The sequence below is a fragment of the Oryx dammah genome, unplaced genomic scaffold (genome assembly GCF_014754425.2).
Source record: "Oryx dammah isolate SB20612 unplaced genomic scaffold, SCBI_Odam_1.1 HiC_scaffold_14, whole genome shotgun sequence".
Lineage (NCBI taxonomy): Eukaryota > Metazoa > Chordata > Mammalia > Artiodactyla > Bovidae > Oryx > Oryx dammah.
The window spans coordinates 17,870,793-17,889,128 of NW_024070198.1; the positions used below are offsets into that span (position 1 = coordinate 17,870,793).

Below are 18,336 nucleotides of genomic sequence, written 5' to 3' on the forward strand. Positions count from 1 at the left end.
TTTTGAGATAAGAAAAACTGTCAATCCAATGCCAGGGGACAAGCACAGTTCCTTATACCTGGGGGTGGGAAAGAGCGTGTGGTCCTTTGCGTCTTGATTCCTACTGGGAAAGCACAGGGAGTATCCTGGGCTGACGGGATATGCGATCTTACGATCAATGGGAGCCCTGCACCACTCCCTTCTCTGCTCCAAACCAGCAAAAGCCGGATGGTGGGAAACACATTGCTCTTCATGCCAGAGCTTGATCCGTTTGTCTGGGGAGAAAGATGTGAGGATGAGGAAGGTAGGTGATCAGGCTGTGCTTGGCACACAGAAGGGCTCAGTAAACACCCTACTGGATCAGTGAACAAAGCTGCTGGGAGCAGCCTGTACCCTGGGGCAGGCGGGGACAGCCAGTGCTACAACTCCCCTTTAGTCTGAGTGCTTGGGGCTCGACCACGGCTCTGCAGACCAAGTTCAGAGCATTCACTGCCACTCTGGACGCTCCAAATGCCACCTTCTAACTGGGACGTTAGTTGGAAGTTGGGAAGACCTCTCAAACAGGTGGGTCAAGAGCCAAAGCCTGACGCAGGGCTATCATGCTACGGCCCAGACTGGATAGCAAAACTGGTAGGGAAGCAGTCAAGCCACTGGTGCCAATGACTAGGCACTGTTCTTACACCCGAGGGAGGCAGGAGGTGAAACACGGCGTTTCTAGGGACAACACATGGTGTTGCAGCTTTATTCTGTGTCTGGTCACAGCAAACCTCACACGCTCAGAACTGCAGCCAGGCTGAGTGCCACGGGGCTACAAGCAGGAGGAGGAAAGGAAGACCATCTATCTACTCTGTTGTTTGCAAACACTCTGGATGGAAAGCATAGATGCCCCACTAGCCACTTGGAGGTGTCAAAGCCACATTCCCATCTCCAGACCCCAGGGGCATCTCTGAAGGGAGACAGATTCTCATTTGGAGCTTCCAAAATCCAGGGCACCTCGGGGACCCAAGCCTGGTTCCAACAAGTCACTCTGAGTCCAGGCTCCACTGCTGATGGGAGCATCTGGAGCTGGTGTCCAGGCAGCCTGGGGGCTGAAAAGGGCCTCAGGCTGGACCACAGAGCAGCCTGGGGAGGAGGGGGCCCCTGGGGCTCAGGGCCGACGATCCTTCCTGCGGAGCTTGTGTCCCACGTGGGAGCCCCGCTGAGCAGCTCTCACCAGGCCCTTGAACTGCCCCTGTAGCTTCATCTTCTTCCTGCAAGAACGAGGAACAGGAGGGTCACGTCTCCCTGAGACCAGGGAGTCCCCCTTCCCTTAATGTCAAAAGATAGCCCCCAACCCTGACACCAGCTTGAACAGGGAGAAGGGGCGCTGCTAGGAGGTGGGCAGCATGTGATCAGCACAGACCATGCCCTTTGTGTTTAATAGAGCAGTTCAAGTCAATAATACTTGAAGGTGCACGTGAACAAGTAAAAATAGAAAACTGGAAGAGACTTGAGCAATTGAGTGGACAGTATAACGAGCACGTGCCACCCCAGCCTGCACACACCGTACCTGCGGTTGAGCTTGGTTCTGTTGAGGGGGATGTAGGCGTAGGGGTCGAGCCGACCCTTCTTCTTCACGTCACCCTTTGCTTTCTGCTCACCCAGAGAAACAGAGTCAATCGGAGTGTGGGTTTCCCTTTCCATTCTTGCCCCTGATGTGACAGGCCGTGTCCTCTCTTTCCGTCATTCTCTGCCTCAGGTGGCGCCCAAGAGCTCCTGCACCCCGAGATGGCCACCCAGCAAAGGCCTGGACCACAAGACGTCTGTGTGCCCCTCAGTGTGGCCTCCTCCTGGCTCCACAAAAGCTGCCTCTTGGGGTGATGATGGGCATTCGTCCCCAAGCCCCTACCAGGTGAGCCCTTCCCCTGCCCCCAGCTCTTACCTTTGCCTTGTACTCAGCCCCGGGGATAGTCTTCTTGGCCACAGGACGATGGATGCCAGAGCCTCCCGCTAAAGGGGGAACACAGAGGCCATGAGTCAGGCAAGGCCAGGGCACCTCCTCCTGGGAGAAGGCGACAGGCACCTTCTCAGAACGCTGCTGGTGAGATAAGTCACAGCCAGGACTGGATGGCTGTCCCCTAGCAAGAGAACGAAGACCCTCCTTGAGAAAGGACTGTCCAGTGACTTGATAATCAGACCACTGGGCTCCTCAGACTGATTCAAATCTACAGAAACCTACCAGTGACCTCTGGGAAATATATATATTCTCGACTAACATAAATTAGCGCGTATTCGCCAAACTGGACCTTCTCCATTTTTTCTAGAAGAAAGATCACAGGCTTTGAAATCAGGCAGACTGGGCTTCAGCTCCAGGCAAGACTCTTAACTTCCTGGAGCCTCTTAGGCTTATCTGTAAAATGAGGCACTAAGGCTGGATCTCAGTTCTCACATCAACACTGTGAGATAGAGAGGCAGCTCTCATCCCACCGTACAGACATGAACACTGAGGCTTCAGGACTGAAGTGCTTCCAAGGTCGGTGTCATTTCCAGTCTGGGCTTCCACACAGTCACGGATGGAATCCCAGAGTGCTGACTGAGGACAGCTCTCTGACTTGACCCAGATGATCCTCCTTTACAGGTAAGAAGCCAGAAGCTCAGAGAGGTAGCGTGACCAGGCCACGGTCACACAGCTGAGAGCGGCTGGGCAAGCAGCCCTGAGCCCAGGCTCCTGCCACGCTGTATGCCGCTACTGCTTCTGCACCACGCCTTCTTAGAGCAGAGGAGGTGAGCTGGGATGTGGCCTGTGGGGCCAAGAAGTGGAAGGAGCCGTGGCATTCTTCTACTGGTTGATGCCATGGGGCTGTGAGCAAACATTTGCTACTGGGATTGGGGACCTCCTACACGAGCCCCTAGACCTTCAGATGCAGACCAAGGGCCTGGGAGCAGGGACCCTGCAGGGGCTGTCTGGGGGGAAGGAGGCAGAGGTGAGACCACCCCCCCGGCTTTGGGCAGCCACCTTGGTACCTCTAGTACCTACTCCAGGAGCTCAGGAACAACTGTACAGAGCAACTCCCTGGGCAGGCCTCTCAACTGCACCCTCAGCACAGGACTAATCTGACCTGACTCAAGGCCATATAAGAGACACCCCCCAGGAGAAGGGTGGGCTGCAAATCTCAGAAAATCTTGGGTGGGTGGGCAAGAGATGAAGCTTAGAGGCTTCCCAGAAGGGCTGGGGGTTCTGTACACAGATCTCCTAACCCCCAGGCCCCCTGGCCCTCAGCCCAGTCTTAGGTGATGTATCAGGCAAACTTTGCTGGTGTCACCTGAGTGCAACCAGGCCCTGCAATCTCTTGGCTCTGCCTGAAACACACTCAGCCTTGTGCAGGTGACAGGGTACCTGCTCCAACAGAGAAGAGAGAAAGCCTCACCTTGGTATTGAGGGGGCATCTCCAGCTCCTCATCGTCAGCCTCTTTCTGCTTAAGCTTCTGGTGCTTTTTCTATAAAGAAGCAACAAGCAAAGTTCATGAACAAGGGGACGTGATCATACTCGCTAATGGCAGCAGTAAAAGCAATCGTAACCTGCATTAGCAGAAAAAGTGCCCTGCCAAGCACTCGACTCCCCACCTACAGATGAGGACACTGAAGCTCAGAGAGGGCACGTAACCTTGCAAGGTCACACAGCTAGGAGGCATAGACACAGGGTTACACTTTTAACAACCCCTGTGACCTTGGGCAGGCTGCTTACCTACTGTAGCCCCCTCTGGAAACAGGAATGGTAGAGTTCCCACCTCCTGGGAGGATCAGTGAGGCGACACGTGGGGCTCTCGGCACTCCCCAGAGGTAGGTACCAGACCCCACAAGGAGCCGGCCCATGGCAGCATGGAGGCCGGCTACTGCCCCTGCTGCCTGCACAGTATATGCCCTCAGGGGAGAGACAAGGGACCGTCTCTCTTCCTTCGGCTGGACAGTGCAGCCAACACCGAAGGAAACACTGGGTGCTTCGGGGGACCCAAGCCCCCACCATGCCCTGCAAAGGGGTTGGCTGTGACATTGCACGCTCCAGACTGCCTGCTGTGCGCACCCACAAGGCTCCACTGAGAAGTCAGGAAGCAGGGCTGGTGACTCTGTGGAGCAGGGAGATGGTGAGGAGCTATGAGGCCCAAGGCTTAGGTCTTAGGGCCCCAGCCCTCTAGCAGCAGGAATTACTACTCACACTCTTGACGCCTACATCTTCCATGAGGTCAGCCATCTCCTCATCCTCCCCTGGAGCCAAAAAGAGAGAGGTCTGTGATCACGCAGGGACCTTCCTACTCCATTTTCCCAAAGCCCACAAATTTCAACCTGCCTCCTCCTGGCTCGTCAGGCTGCAGGGGCTGCCAACTGCAGCCCCAGGAGACATCCTGTGGAGGACAAGATCCTGACTCCTGCCCCTTTCTCCTCCTCATCCTGGGACCCCAGGACAAGAGCCCCTCTAGGAAGTGGTGAACCGACTTCTAAAGTAAATACAGCTTTTGTTTTGGATACTCTAAGAAAGTGCCAGGTTTCCTGGGGAGCCAGGCACTGTGTACACTCCACTTTGCAAGGAAGACTGCCAGTTCCCCTACTTGAGAATCTTTCTCCTCCCCACGTGTGGGAACATAAAGAAGTGTGAACCAACAAAAAGCACAGGCAACAAAAATAAAGATAGATAAATTAAACTCCATTAAAAATGTTAAACTTGTGTGTGTCAAAGATGAAGGTCCCAGGATGAAAAGGCAGCCTGGAGGATACGAAAGTATTTACAAATCATACATCTGATAAACGGTTACTCTCCATGATAGTATAAGATTGTGAAAAGAAGAGAAGCGAAAAGCAAGGAAAGGTATACCCATTTGAATGCAGCGTTCCAAAGAATAGCAAGAAGAGATAAGAAAGCCTTCTTCAGAGATCAATGCAAAGAAACAGAGAAAAAGAACAGAATGGGAAAGACTAGAGATCTCTTCAAGAAATTAGAGATACCAAGGGAACATTTCATGCAAAGATGGGCTCAATAAAGGACAGAAATGGTATGGACCTAACAGAAGCAGAAGATATTAAGAAAAGGCGGCAAGAATACACAGAAGAACTGTACAAAAAAGATCTTCACGACCAAGATAATCATGATGGTGTGATCACTCTCCTAGAGCCAGACATCCTGGAATGTGAAGTCAAGTGGGCCTTAGAAAGCATCACTACGAACAAAGCTAGTGGAGGTGATGGAATTCCAGTTGAGCTATTTCAAATCCTGAAAGATGATGCTGTCAAAGTGCTGCACTCAATATGCCAGCAAGTTTGGAAAACTCAGCAGTGGTCACAGGACTGGAAAAGGTCAGTTTTCATTCCAATCCCAAAGAAAGACAATGCCAAAGAATGCTCAAACTACCACACAATTGCACTCATCTCACATGCTAGTAAAGTAATGCTCAAAATTCTCCAAGCCAGGCTTCAGCAATACATGAACCGTGAACTCCCTGATGTTCAAGCTGGTTTTAGAAAAGGCAGAGGAACCAGAGATCAAATTGCCAACATCCGCTGGATCATGGAAAAAGCAGGAGAGTTCCAGAAAAACATCTCTTTCTGCTTTATTGACTATGCCAAAGCCTTTGACTGTGTGGATCACAAGAAACTGTGGAAAATTCTTCAAGAGACAGGAATAACAGACCACCTGACCTGCCTCTTGAGAAACCTGTATGCAGGTCAGGAAGCAACAGTTAGAACTGGACATGGAACAACAGACTGGTTCCAAATAGGAAAAGAAGTACGTCAAGGCTGTATATTATCACTCTGCTTATTTAACTTATATGCAGAGTACATCATGAGAAACGCTGGACAGGATGAAGCACAAGCTGGAATCAAGATTGCTGGGAGAAATATCAATAACCTCAGATATGCAGATGACACCACCCTTATGGCAGAAAGTGAAGAAGAACTAAAGAGCCTCTTGATGAAAGTGAAAGAGGAGAGTGAAAAAGTTGGCTTAAAGCTCAACATTCAGAAAACTAAGATCATGGCATCCAGTCCCATCACTTCATGGCAAGTAGATGGAGAAACAGTGGAAACAGTGTTAGACTTTATTTTGGGGGGGGCTCCAAAATCACTGCAGATGGTGACTGCAGCCATGAAATTAAAAGACGCTTACTCCTTGGCAGGAAAGTTATGACCAACCTAGACAGCATATTAAAAAGCAGAGACATGACTTTGTCAACAAAGGTCCGTCTAGTCAAGGCTATGGTTTTTCCAGTAGTCATGTATGGATGTGAGAGTTGGACTATAAAGAAAACTGAGTGCCAAAAAATTGATGCTTTTGAACCATGGTGTTGGAGAAGACTCTTGAGAGTCCCTTGGACTGCAAGGAGATCCAACCAGTCCATCCTAAAGGAGATCAGTCCTGGGTGTTCATTGGAAGGACTGATGTTGAAGCTGAAACTCCAATATTTTAGCACTCGATGCGAAAAGCTGACTTATTTGAAAAGACCCTGATGTTGGAAAAGATTGAAGGCAGGAGGAGAAGGGGATGGCAGAGGATGAGATGGTTGGATGGCATCACTGACTCAGTGGACATGAGTTTGGGTAAACTCTGGGCGTTGGTGATGGACAGGGAGGCCTGGCGTGCTGCAGTTCATGGGGTCACAAAGAGTTGGACATGACTGAGCAACTGAACTGAACTGAACTCCACGATAAGAGAAAGAACTTCTTATAACTCAATAAGAAACAAACAACCCAACTAAAAAATGGTCAAAGGACTCGAGTAGACATTTCTCAGAAAAGATAAATGGACAATAAACAGGAAAAGACGCTAAACATCATTAATCATTAAGGAAATACAAATCAAAACTACATGAGTACCACTTCAAACACTCTAGGATGTATACTATCAACAAAATACAAAAAAGCAAGTGTTGGTGAGGATGTGAAGAAATTGAAACCCTTGTGCACTGTTAGCAGGAATGTAAAATGGTACAGTTGTTGAAGAAAACAGTATGGCAGTTCCTCAAAAAATTAAAGACAGAAACCACATGATCCACTTCTGGGCATGTACCCAAGAGAATTGAAAGCAGGATCCTGAAGGGCTGTTTGTACATTTATGATCATAGCAGCACTATTTACAATAGTCAGAAAGTGGAAGCATTGCTTATGTCCACTACTGGATGATGAACAAACAAAACGCAGTCTATATGTACAACGGAACAAGGAAAGGAAAGGAAAGTGAAGTCGCTCAGTCGTGTCCGACTCTTTGCGACCCCATGGACTGTAGCCTACCAGGCTCCTTTGTCCATGGGATTTTCCAGGCAAGAGTACCGGAGTGGGTTGCCATTTCCTTCTCCAGGGGATCTTCCTGACCCAGGGATTGAAGCCGGGTCTCCCGCATTGTAGACAGATGCTTTACCGTCTGAGCCACCAGGGAAGTACAACCGAACAAGGTCAGACTTAAAAAGGAAGGAAATTCTGACACAAGCTATGACGTGGACAAACCTTGAGGACATTATGCGAAGTGAAATAAGTCAGTCACAAAAGCACAAACATTGAATGATTCCCCTTATATGAGGTACCACAGCTCATATTCAAATTCACATTAATTTATACAGACAAAAAACAGAAGGGTGGCTGTCAGGGACTAGGGGAGGGGGAAGCGAGGAGTTGCTATTTCATGCGAACAAGAGTTTCAGTTTTGCCAGATGAAGAGTTCTGGAGACGGGCTGTACAACAATGTGAGTGAACGGTACATTTAAAAAATGGTTAGACAGGGAACTCCCTGGTGGTCCAGTGGTTAGAACTCCATGCTTCCACCACAAGGGGCACGGGTTCCATCTCTGGTTGGGGAACTCAGATCCTGCATGCCACGTGGTGCAGCCAGGAAGAAAAAAAAAAAAGAAAAGAAAAACACAAGAGACAGAACTTTGAAATTGATCGGCTGGAGGGAAGACAAAGTGAAGTGAACCAAATGTCACAGGAAGCGTGTGACCAAGTACGGAACCTGGGTGGTCCCTGGGCTTGTGGGGAGTTCTGAGGGAACACAGCTAAGGCCGAGGGGCTGTGGAAAGGCCACATGAAGGGCTTGCACTGGATCTTAAGAGTGCAGAGGGTCTGGGAAGATGGAAGGGGGGCCGGGGCGGGGCACACTCAGTGTCAGGATTCCATGCAAGAAGGGAGCAAGGAGGTGGGATACAGAGATGAGAAGGGGGCAGTGAGAGGCCAGAGCAGGAGAGAATTAGTGTCGCCACCCCCACCCCCAGCAAGTCTACCATTTCATCTTTACAACCATCCTCTGAAGTCGGTGCTGGTGTTAACACCCACTGTGGGGCGAGGAAACCGAGGCACAGAGAGGTTATGGGACTGTCCACTGTCCCAGAGCTGGCTGGTCCAGCTGCCTAGGCAGCAGTGGTCGTGCTAGCTGAGAGGCTGCAGTGCCGGCGGTGAGAACCAAAATAAAGAGGAAGACGCACATTTTAGAAGACCTAGGCTTTTGTGATCTTACATGACACGGAGAGATATATGTGCAGAGAGGGAACCGGAAAGATGAAACAGGACTCGGAGGTGTTACACCTGAGCAGCCCCTGGACAACAGGAGACAGTGACGTGGGAAGTTGGGAGGGGCTGGCTCTCTTCAAGCTCTAAATGAGCTTCCAGACCTCAGCCAAGTTTATACTTGGAATTTAAAAAAAAAAAAATTTTTTTAAAGGAGGAGGAGAAGCAAATAGAACAGAACAGAAGAGAGATCAAGAGAGTGTATGACACAGGGTAAGAGGAAGTACTGCCTTTTGAAAGTTTTGTTTGAATTATGGAAGTATTGAATAAGTAGCTGAGTTACAACATAAAACGATTTCTTAATATGGTCAGCAAAGTTTGAGAAACTCAAAAAAAAGTTGCCTGAGATATAAGCTCCTTCTATCTGTTTTCACCTATGCTTTCCCAAAGATGGTCACTGACTGAGGGACCAGATGAGTGGATGGCTGCATAAGCAAATGCATGCAGCCTTGGCCCCTCCTGCGGGGGCAGGTGGCCCCACCTTTGGCGCCCTCCTCTTCCTCCATCTTGGTGTTGGCATCCTCCTCCTCTCGGATGATCAGCCGGCCGTCGGCGCTCACCTTGAAGCCATGGTCTTTCTTCTTGCCGCGGCCTGGCCCAGGCTGCGTGGCTGGTGGGGCAGAGTCAGGCGGTGAGGAGGTGGCAGGCCAGTCCTTACCTGCTCACATCCTCATCATAACCCTCCAGGCCCAGGTCTGCGCCTTGGATGGGAACCCGCAGCACAACCATGTGTGTATGTGAGAGGTGAGAGTGCCTGCTGGCCTCCCTAGAGGCCATCGGACTTCCGAACTTGGCCCGAGGCAAGCCTGTCCTCTGTGCCCATGGGCCAGCCGTTTCTTGCTCACCCAGGACTCGCTGGGCCACCTTGGGGTCCAGGAAGTTGAGGGGCTCGTCCCCGCCCCCCTCCTTCAGCCACGCCCGGCTCCTCTGGCGGGCCAGTCTCCGCTGTTCCTTGCCCCGACTCCGCTCCTCCTCCTCGTCCTCCTCATCCTCTGAGTCAGCCAAAATCTCCTCGATGCTAAGGACAGAGAAGCCCCAAGTCAGGGAGCTCTGGGAGAGGCAGGGTGGCTGGGCACTGCCTGGGCAGGCTTCAGGTCGGGGGAGACCAGGTCCCCAGAACCTGGCCTCGGGGCTCACCTGTCGCCTTTGCCCTGGACGGGCTCCTCCTCCTCCTCTTCCTCTTCCACGGCGGCCTGGTGGAGGGCCCGCTGTTTCTTGGCCCGGGACTCTGCTTTCCGGATGTTTACCAGGACTTTGTGGTACTCCTCCGGCAGCAGTTTCTTCACCAGCTCAAACCTGGGGGGTGAGGGGGGCACACAGGTGAGCAGTGAGGTGCCGGGGACAGACAGCGTGTTCCAGAGTGAGGGGTCCAACCAGAGCCCTTCCAGTGCCCCGGCTCGGGGCCTTCTTGGCAGCGGCCCTGGTGGGACGGAAGCCCCTCCACTCCTCCCCTGCTCCCTCCCAGTCGGCACAGACCCGAACTTGCGGATGAACTTGGTGAACAGGTTCCGAAGCTTCATGCGAAAGTGCCGCCGCATGTCGTCCGAGAGCTTTCCGATGGCGCCCATCTGCAGGACAGAGTGCAGGCTTGACGGGAGGAGGCACCCTGCCCTGCCTGCCCCGCACCCCATGGGGTTCCCCTGGTTCCATGCGTCCTGTCTGCTTCCCTGTATTAGTCTCTGGCTGGACCTCTCTCCAGCCTTCATGAGGCCTGGACTGAGAACTGTGTGGCCAGCAGGTGTCATCTGCGGTGTCCCTCTGTGGGGCTCCTCTGAAGGCTTGTACTGACCCCCATCACTTGGGGACAAGTCACCGCCTAGGCCGTTCTGCCGATCCATGGCCCCAGTTAGGTGGCAGGCTTTAGTGGGAAGGGGTAGGCTGTCCTGCCTCTCATCTGCCCCTTCTTGCCTTGACCCAACCCAAGGCCAGATGCAAAGGCAATCCAGAGCCCTGATGCGACTCAACCCAGCTGCAAGTGGGAAAGTGAGGTGGCGGGCGTAGTGGATGGTGGGCTCAGAAGACAGTCCCAGCTTGCTGCACCGCTGTGCCCAGCAGGAGGGGGCCAGGGACCCAGCACCAGAGGGTTCTTCAGGGACCCGATACCAGCAGGGGCATCCAAAGGAGTCTTCTCAAACCCAGAAGATCACAGTGAAGAGGGAAAATGCAAAGGGAGCTTTGGGGGCTGCCCAGGGCAAGCCCAAGCTGCAGCTCTGTTCCAGGACTACTCTTACCTGTGCTGTGGACAGGGGAAATCTGGCCTCGGTTGGCCATCTATAAAACAAGGGGTGGCCCTACCCACCGGCCCTGCCCTGCAGAGCCCCTGCTGCTGTGGAAGGGCCGTGGGGGGATGACCAGAGGTGGCCTGGGCGCTGTGCCCCTTCACCTCCACCACCAGCCCCTCCAGGGCTCCGGCACAACGTTCTACTGCGCAAGACAGCATGTGGCTAAAAAGTGTCTAAAGCCGCCTGACCTCAAGGCCCCACTGGGTCTCTGCCGGCAGCTCTCGGGCCGTGCTGCCACTGGCCGAGGGGAAGGGGACACTCACCACCAGCTGCACGTGCTTGGCCAGGTGCATCACGTCCATGACGACCACTGCCACCTTGATGAAGCCCAGTGCCGACTTCACCACATCGCGGGTGCGCGAGGCCAGGAGCAGACACACGTTCTCCAGCAGCTGCTCCACCGTGCTGGTCCCCATCAGACCTGTGGTGGCCAGAGGACCACTGTCAGGGACACCGGGAACCCCACCCAGACCCCAGGCCCCAGCTGGGCCAGAAGAGTGGGAGTTGACCCCTGAGGGGCTTCTGTGTGCCTGGCCAAGGACTAGACCCTTTCCACGAGTATCTCCTCTAGTCCCTCAGCCACCCTGAGTAGGGGCTATGCTTTTCCCCTGTTTTAGAGATAACAGAGTAAGGTTCCAGGAGGATCCTGAGTTTGTTCAGGATTGATAAGCAATGGTTGATATGAAGCAGAACCTTAACTAAGATCTGGGCAAGGGATCTAACCTCCCCCCACCCCTACCCTCGGAGACTCTGGCCCCTGCGGAAGGAGGAAGGCTGAGCTAGGCAGCAGAGAAGGTGGGAGGCAGTTGGGCTCAGGTCTAGCTCTTCATCCTCCCTCCCAGAACCACTCTTCATTCTGGTAGCCACCCTGTCCTGACCTCCTGGGCATTGTCCGACCCCGAGGGCTTACCAGGCCTTCAAGGAAATAGCGTTTACCTTTAAACTCGAAGAGGAGGTGGGTCAGGGCCAGGATGCTGCAGCTGACCATGGTCACTGCGCCCACGAGGCCGGGGTAAATGAGGACGAGGTAACGCTGCAGGGCCTCTGGGGGCAGAGAGCAGGAGGAGTTGCCCGGGGCAGAGCCCCCCTGCGTGCGCTGCATCGTGGGCCCACCAGGAAGGGGGAACTCTGGCCAGAGAGAAGCAGCCTGCCTGGGGCCAGGGCCAGACAGCTCACACTACCTCAGCTCTCCGACTAGTGGCTGAGGGGTGCCTCCTCCCCCAGCTGGGAGCAGAGCATCCATCCCAGCCCCAGGCTCCCCAGGCTCCCCAGGCTGGGAGCAGAACATCCATACCAGCCCCAGGTCACCCAGGCCTCACCTTCCTGGTTTGGGCCAAACCGAAGGAAAGCGTGGCCCATCTCCACCAGCAAAGCGAAAGCATTCTTCCGAGCTCCCACCGAGACCTCCTTGGTACAGAGGATCACCTGCCAGGACAGCCCCGTGAGCACGCGCTCCCCACGCTGGCCACCCCAGGGCTGGCAGCCTGGGGCAGAGGGGCCAGGGAAGGGCGCTCACGCTCCCCGGCCACCCCTACTCCCACAGCTGTGCTCCCGGATCCCGGCAGACCTTCATGAGCCACATTCACACATGCGCCCCATCTCCCCACCCCCCGCACCCCGCACCTCCGGGACAAGGGCACTGATGAACTCCTCGTGCTCGGCTGAGAGCTTCTTCACAATATGTATGAGGCACTTCAGACGGGGCTGCAGGACAGGGCGACAACAGTCAGGACCCTCAGTACCACCTTCGCCCCGGAAGCCCCCTAAAGCGCCTCCCGGCAGGTCCTCTCCCGGTGTTGCCTGTCCACGCTCGGGTGGAGTGGGGCCTCTGGAGTCCGCACCCTCTTGGCGGGCGAGGAGGTGCTCCGCAGCGAGTCCAGAAGGGTCTTCTTCAGGTCATCCAGGTGGCTGTGCACGAAGCGGGCCCCGGGGCCCTGGGGGCTGGCACACACCTCCTCCAGCACACGGTAGGCCTTCTTCTGTATCCCGTGGGCCTTGCTCTGGGAAAGGGTATGATGGACAAGGTGAGAAAGGAGGCTGGGGAGGCCTACCCATCCATCCACCTGCCTCAACTGTCACTCAGGCCAGTAACATGCACAGAGTGGCCACATGAGCTGTGACCAGCCCTGGAGGGGACCCAGCGAAGCCTGCCCTCTGGAGCTTACGACACCCGACTAGAGGGTAGGGAGACCACGGGTGGTGAGAGGTTGACTCTGGGCCGGGCAGGGGACGCTGAGAGGAGTGAAGCCCTCTCCCTCCCTTCTGCTCTTCCAGGGCCACCTCTCTGGAGGTTGGGTGACCCTGCCCTGGACTTGTGTGCCCGCCTGCATGTTCCACCCAGGGCACTGCTCATGCTGCTGGGTAGCTGCTTATTACACGTTGTGGCGGGGACAGTTTTCAGGAGATCACGCTGGCCTGACTCTTGCCTGGTGGTTAGCCGCAGCAGGCAGGGGATGGGCTAAGGCCCACAAGGGCTGCTGTGTCTGGAACTCTTAAAGCTGCCTAATGAGGCCCGAGTGGCAGCAGGGGGATGAGGTTGGGTGGGGTGAAGGTCAGGGCAGGCGGGGATGGGCCCAGTGAGTGAGTTAGGTCTCAGCTCTGCAAGAGGCATCTTCGAGCAGCTGAGGCCTCAACATGGCATCCACGTGACAAGAGTCCAGGACTAGATAAGTACAGAGGGCAGCCATCCCACAAGAAAGCAGACAAAGACCCGGTGGTGGTCAAGGCGTAGAGACAGAGACATCCCCCTAACACACACACCTCGAGGAGCCCCTACTTGCCCCAGGAGTGGTCGTGTGGGGCACCCGGCCTCCGTGGCTCACCTCTAAGTAGGGCCGGATGGTGGAGTAGAGCTTGCTGATGGCGGCTTCATCAGCATGGGGAGCCAAGGCCACAACCAGGTCCAGGACAGACAACCTGCTCGGGGACAAAAGACCAAGGAGGGGCTTAGCAGAGGCTGGGGAAGGGCGTAGACTATCTGTGTCCTCATGTCTACTGGGGACAGAGGAGGTGGGAAAGGTCAGGGGGAGGAGAACAAGAGGCCTCGAAGGAGCCCATGAATAATCAATGTCTGTACTTAATTCAGCACTCATAAGATACCAGCTACTGTTCCTGACCCTTGACATGTGTCAACACCTTCAATCCTCATAGCAACTCTCTTGCAAGTATTATCATTCTGCCCATTTTACAGATGAGAGCTCAGAGTAGATAAATAACTTGTCCAAGGTCACAGCTCGTAAGTGGCAAAGCTGGGATTTGAACCTGTGCAGCACGTCTCCATGGTCCTGGCCCATCCCTAGCAGACTACAATGCCACTCTGGGAAGGAGGAGCTGGTCAGGCCTCATGGAGGAGCTGGGTCATTCAGTACCTCAAGACATTCGTAAATAATTCCAGAGAGAAACACAGAGCTTCTACTAGCACACCCTCCAGTTCCCTGGGTGGCCCCAGCTCAAGTGGGGTACTCACCTGGTGAAGTCAGAGCTAGAGGGGTCCAGCACCTTCTCACTGGCTTTTTCCAGGAAACCATTCACCAGCTGACAGCCCAAAGGGATAAGGAGATGGTTGTTCAAGAAAAAATACAAAACACAGATACACAAAAGAGAAAATACAAAACGACAGCAGGTCACAGGACTACCCCCTCGTGTCTTTCTCCTCCTCTCCTCCCTGTATAGGGCCCCAAGCCCAGTGCACTGCTGACATTGGTCCCTGTTCTTCTTGGGGCAGAGGTCCAAGTGAGCCACGGTGGGTGGAGTCTCGACCTCTCCAATACCCCCAACCAACCCTCACCTACTGGAGACTGTTCCTCCCCCTCCTCCACCAGCTCACCTGAGGCTCAGTAATGGTGAGGTAAGTTTTGATGGTTTCCAGCACAGCCCGCCGAGGAGCTGGGGTATCTCCGGCTGCAGGAGGCTGCCCGTACAGGTTGAATAGGATGGGCAGAAAGTTCTTGGCAAAGCGGCTCACTTCGGCACGATCAGCCTCTGGCAGGAAGATGAAAGTTTGCACAAAAGGGGCAGAACATGACCCCACCTCAACAGCCACTGGGGCTGCAGCCCAGAGCCATTCTTTTGGGGGACCTGTGATGGGACCAGAGGTCTGGGGGCCTCTGGGACAGGAGAGGCTGAGGCCAGAGCACAGAGAATGGGGCCACCCCAGTCTATGGGGCCAGCGAAGGACCAGCCCCACATAAAGGCTGGACAACTGCCAGCACATTGAGAGTAAAGAGAGAAAGGGGGCAGTTTTCAGCGTCCCATCAACTCCTCGGGTCCCCAGCAGACACTCAGGCCCTTGCAAAGGATGAGTGACAGCTCAGGCAACGAGCAGGCCAGACAGGGTCAGGGACTCACGCCACAGCAGCCGCCTTCCGCCAGGCCTGACCCCACACGTACCTGCCTCACAGCCCTTTGTGATGAGGGTGCGCAGGGCCTGGCATACGGTGACCCTCAGGTCTGGGCGCTCGCTGATGGCCATGCCCAGAGTCCGTGCCAGCCCTTTGAAGGCGGTGGCCACGTCTGTGGGCCTCGTGCAGAACCCAGGCAGGAGGGTCCAGATCTGGAGAGGGAGGGGTTAACTGAGGAAGGTGACGCCCAGCAACCCTGTGCCCACCTGTCCTCCCCACGTCCCCCAGCGGACCCCTTACCTGCCACTGTAGCATGTCATAGATCTTGGACTCCACTGTGCTGCCTGCCTGGGCCAGGTCCATTGCTAGAGTGACACAGGACACACACTCTGACCCTGGGCACACTCCAGGCCAACAGGCCTTATCTTTACCCAAACCAAAAGCCCACTGCTGAGGAAGAAATTTGGGTGATTCCTCCGCTCCGCAGATGAAACACTTATTAAATAAACAAACATCTGTTTGTTTGAAAAAACTAAAAAGGCCTGTGTGAAACAGAAAGCGGCGTCTGCCCACACTCCTTCCCCGCCGACCTTCCTCCTCTCTTCTGTTTTTGTCACATTTCTCCAAACACATGCACACTTTTAAAAACATAGAAGGACTAGACTATCCATATACTGTTCTGAAACCTTGTTTCACTAGACAATAAAGTTGGCAACATTTGTTGAATAACTTCTACAGGGCAGGCTGAGTACTGTGAGCTTTCGTGATTATTCATTTAATCCTCACACCATCGCGATTACTGTCCTCATTTCACAGATGAGGCGCAGACCCAAGCGGGGAGGATAAACCTGCCTGACGTCACCAAACTGTGGAGTGGCTGAACTGAGATCTGAATATGATCTGTTCAGCTCACCATGGACTGCAGAGGTCCATTCCCACATCGGGTCTTTCTTTCTTTACAGCGAGCACTCTGTGTTCGTGGGGGCTTTACCATGACCGACTTCACTGGAGCCCCACTGAGGGACGTGGGCGCTGTCAGGACTTGTACTGGGAATAGCTCTGTGTGTGTACATCGGTGTGTGCTCGTCTCCCTTGGTGGGAGAAGAGGCCCCCGTCTGCCTGTCTCAGGGCAGGGAGCCTGGCCATGCCTCGGACCCCACTGACGATGGCGCTCTGGCACTAGCCAAGCAGCCACTTGGCCCGGGGAGGCTGCCGCACATCCTAAGGCTGAGATGCTGGAGCAGGAGCCCTTCCCGACCCCTCCAGGACTACGGTGGGCCCTCGGTACCTTTCCTCTTCAGGGTGGTGGCCAGAGGCAGGAAGTAAGCGGTAAAGAAACCAAGTCGCGTTTCCCGGACGTGGTCTCGGATGACGGGCAGCAGCCAGCTCCGGGGGAAATCCAGAGTCTCTCTGGGAGGAGGGAGGGAACGCTGGGTGAGAGAGAGGTGACGGCCTGGAGCCGAGGAGCAGCGTGGGCCCTGTTCCGCCCTCTCCTACGGACCAGCGCTGCACACAGAGCTGTCACCCCAGGGCGTGGACACCCTCCCAGGGGACAACAAGCCATGTGGCTCTCCTGGGGTTGGTATGGAAGCCAGGCAGGGCCGCACTTACTCAGAGCCGTCGATTTCCAAAGGCACGGCCTCTAAAACCACCTCAGGGCCCATGCTGGCCACCGCAGCCCCAACCGCGCGGTCCAGAGCTGCCGTGTGGGGGAAGTGGGGGGAGAGGCGCAGGTCACACAGCGACTGGAGGCACTAGAGCAGAGAGTCAAGGGACCAGGCGTGAGATGGGCATGCAGGGCAGGCACCACGGCTGAGTCTGGGCCAGAGGCTCCAAGAGGATGAGGTCAGAAGCGCGGGCCCAGGCTATGCTCCCTCGGAGGTCAAGGACCAACAACCAAAGTAACCTGTCCTTGACCCCTCCTCAATGCCTCAGGATTTTGTAAAAAATTCTGTATTTGTTAGTATCATGTAAAAATCAGGTGATTTCACATACAAATGTTGAGTTCCAGTTTATCTAGAAAAATATGAAAGTCTGGGAAGCACAGACCCACACGGACTATTAGTAAATTAATAGGGGCTGTGGAGTGGCTGCCCCCCGAGCTGCACCCCTGGCTCTCCATAGCCCCCCAGAGTCCCACTCCGAGCCTCACTCCTTGGGGACCTCTCCTAGGGGTCTGATTTGCCAACCTAATCTGGCAGCGCCCAGACCAGGCCTCTCAAGGCAGCCCCCGCCCTCCCAAGGTGGCTCCTTTCGTCCCACCAGCATCAGGGGCAGATAGGAGGGCCCCACGAGGCCTGGAGCCTCCACTGCTGGAGAGGGGTCTGCAGCCTGTCCTTGGGCCCCCACCTGCTCCTGGAGCTGAGGAGGACCTCTGGGTGATCCCTGAGGTTTCATGATCCCATGGTTTCCTCTGGGCCCTAGTAACCTCCCTGGGACTTAAGGCTGCTTAAAATGCTATGCTCACTTGTTATAGGAAATTTGAAGAATTAAAACATAACAGATAGAGGTGAGGAAGAATCATACTAATTCCCTGTGAGTTTTGAAACCATCACCTCCAGCCAAGACTAGCAAGCAGGCATTAGGGGTGGGGGTGGGGGTGGTTCTGTCCTTCTTCTCGTTCCTTCCACGTTGGCCCAGTCACCTTCCTAGGGAACACAGTACTGAGCTCCTGCTGTGGGCCCTTGGCGTGGGTGAAGGTGGGGTGGGAGTGTGGATGAAGTGCAAACTTAACAGAGATACATGCCCCTCCAAGAGGCCCTGGTCTAACAGCCCAGTGCCACCTCCTGCCCTGGCCCACTCACCTTCTTCATCACAGGATGGGCCTGTCTCCCACAGGCTTCGAAGAAGACACACAGCAGCTGCAGCACAGAGCTCCATGCTGCATGGAATCTGTACGTCAGGCCCTCCTCCACCGCCCTGCCAAGGGAGTGGGCAGTCAGGGTCACGAAAGTCCATGGCTGGCACCAGGAACTACTGACCACAGCGAGGGTAGGGCTCCAGGGAAGGCCAAGGGGGGAGAACTAGTATTTATCAAGTGCCCTCTGGGCTAAGAATCTCATTTGTACAATCTTCACACTTCCAGAAAAGGCTGAGAGGTTATTTGTTCCATCCTCAGATGCTGGGAAAGATTGAGGGCAGGAGAAGGGGTTGACAGGGGATGAGATGGTTGGATGGCCTCACTGATGTGAGTTTGAGAAAACTCCAAGAG

General features: G+C 54.6%; 1 protein-coding gene across 2 annotated transcripts in view; it reads right to left on the bottom strand.

Moving 5' to 3' along the window:
- Window positions 1-690: 690 nt before the first annotated feature.
- The window catches only part of RRP12 (ribosomal RNA processing 12 homolog), a 29,059-nt gene continuing 11,413 nt past the window's right edge, over window positions 691-18,336 (bottom strand). Inside the window, exons 13-34 of one of the 2 annotated variants that reach the window (XM_040255150.1) lie at window positions 17,930-18,044; window positions 16,737-16,879; window positions 16,414-16,535; window positions 15,426-15,490; window positions 15,175-15,337; window positions 14,612-14,766; window positions 14,252-14,319; window positions 13,608-13,701; window positions 12,627-12,785; window positions 12,409-12,489; window positions 12,105-12,210; window positions 11,722-11,829; window positions 11,049-11,206; window positions 9,980-10,071; window positions 9,641-9,799; window positions 9,349-9,521; window positions 8,985-9,113; window positions 4,173-4,222; window positions 3,387-3,456; window positions 1,901-1,968; window positions 1,529-1,611; window positions 691-1,229 (exon numbers count right to left, since the gene is read on the bottom strand). In XM_040255150.1, the coding sequence (XP_040111084.1) occupies window positions 1,127-1,229; window positions 1,529-1,611; window positions 1,901-1,968; window positions 3,387-3,456; window positions 4,173-4,222; window positions 8,985-9,113; window positions 9,349-9,521; window positions 9,641-9,799; window positions 9,980-10,071; window positions 11,049-11,206; window positions 11,722-11,829; window positions 12,105-12,210; window positions 12,409-12,489; window positions 12,627-12,785; window positions 13,608-13,701; window positions 14,252-14,319; window positions 14,612-14,766; window positions 15,175-15,337; window positions 15,426-15,490; window positions 16,414-16,535; window positions 16,737-16,879; window positions 17,930-18,044 (2,464 nt within the window). In that variant the 3' untranslated portion in view covers window positions 691-1,126. Of the gene's footprint in view, window positions 1,230-1,528; window positions 1,612-1,900; window positions 1,969-3,386; window positions 3,457-4,172; window positions 4,223-8,984; window positions 9,114-9,348; window positions 9,522-9,640; window positions 10,072-11,048; window positions 11,207-11,721; window positions 11,830-12,104; window positions 12,211-12,408; window positions 12,490-12,626; window positions 12,786-13,607; window positions 13,702-14,251; window positions 14,320-14,611; window positions 14,767-15,174; window positions 15,338-15,425; window positions 15,491-16,413; window positions 16,536-16,736; window positions 16,880-17,929; window positions 18,045-18,336 lie in introns of both variants that reach the window. The other variant, XM_040255149.1, reaches the window with a different exon arrangement.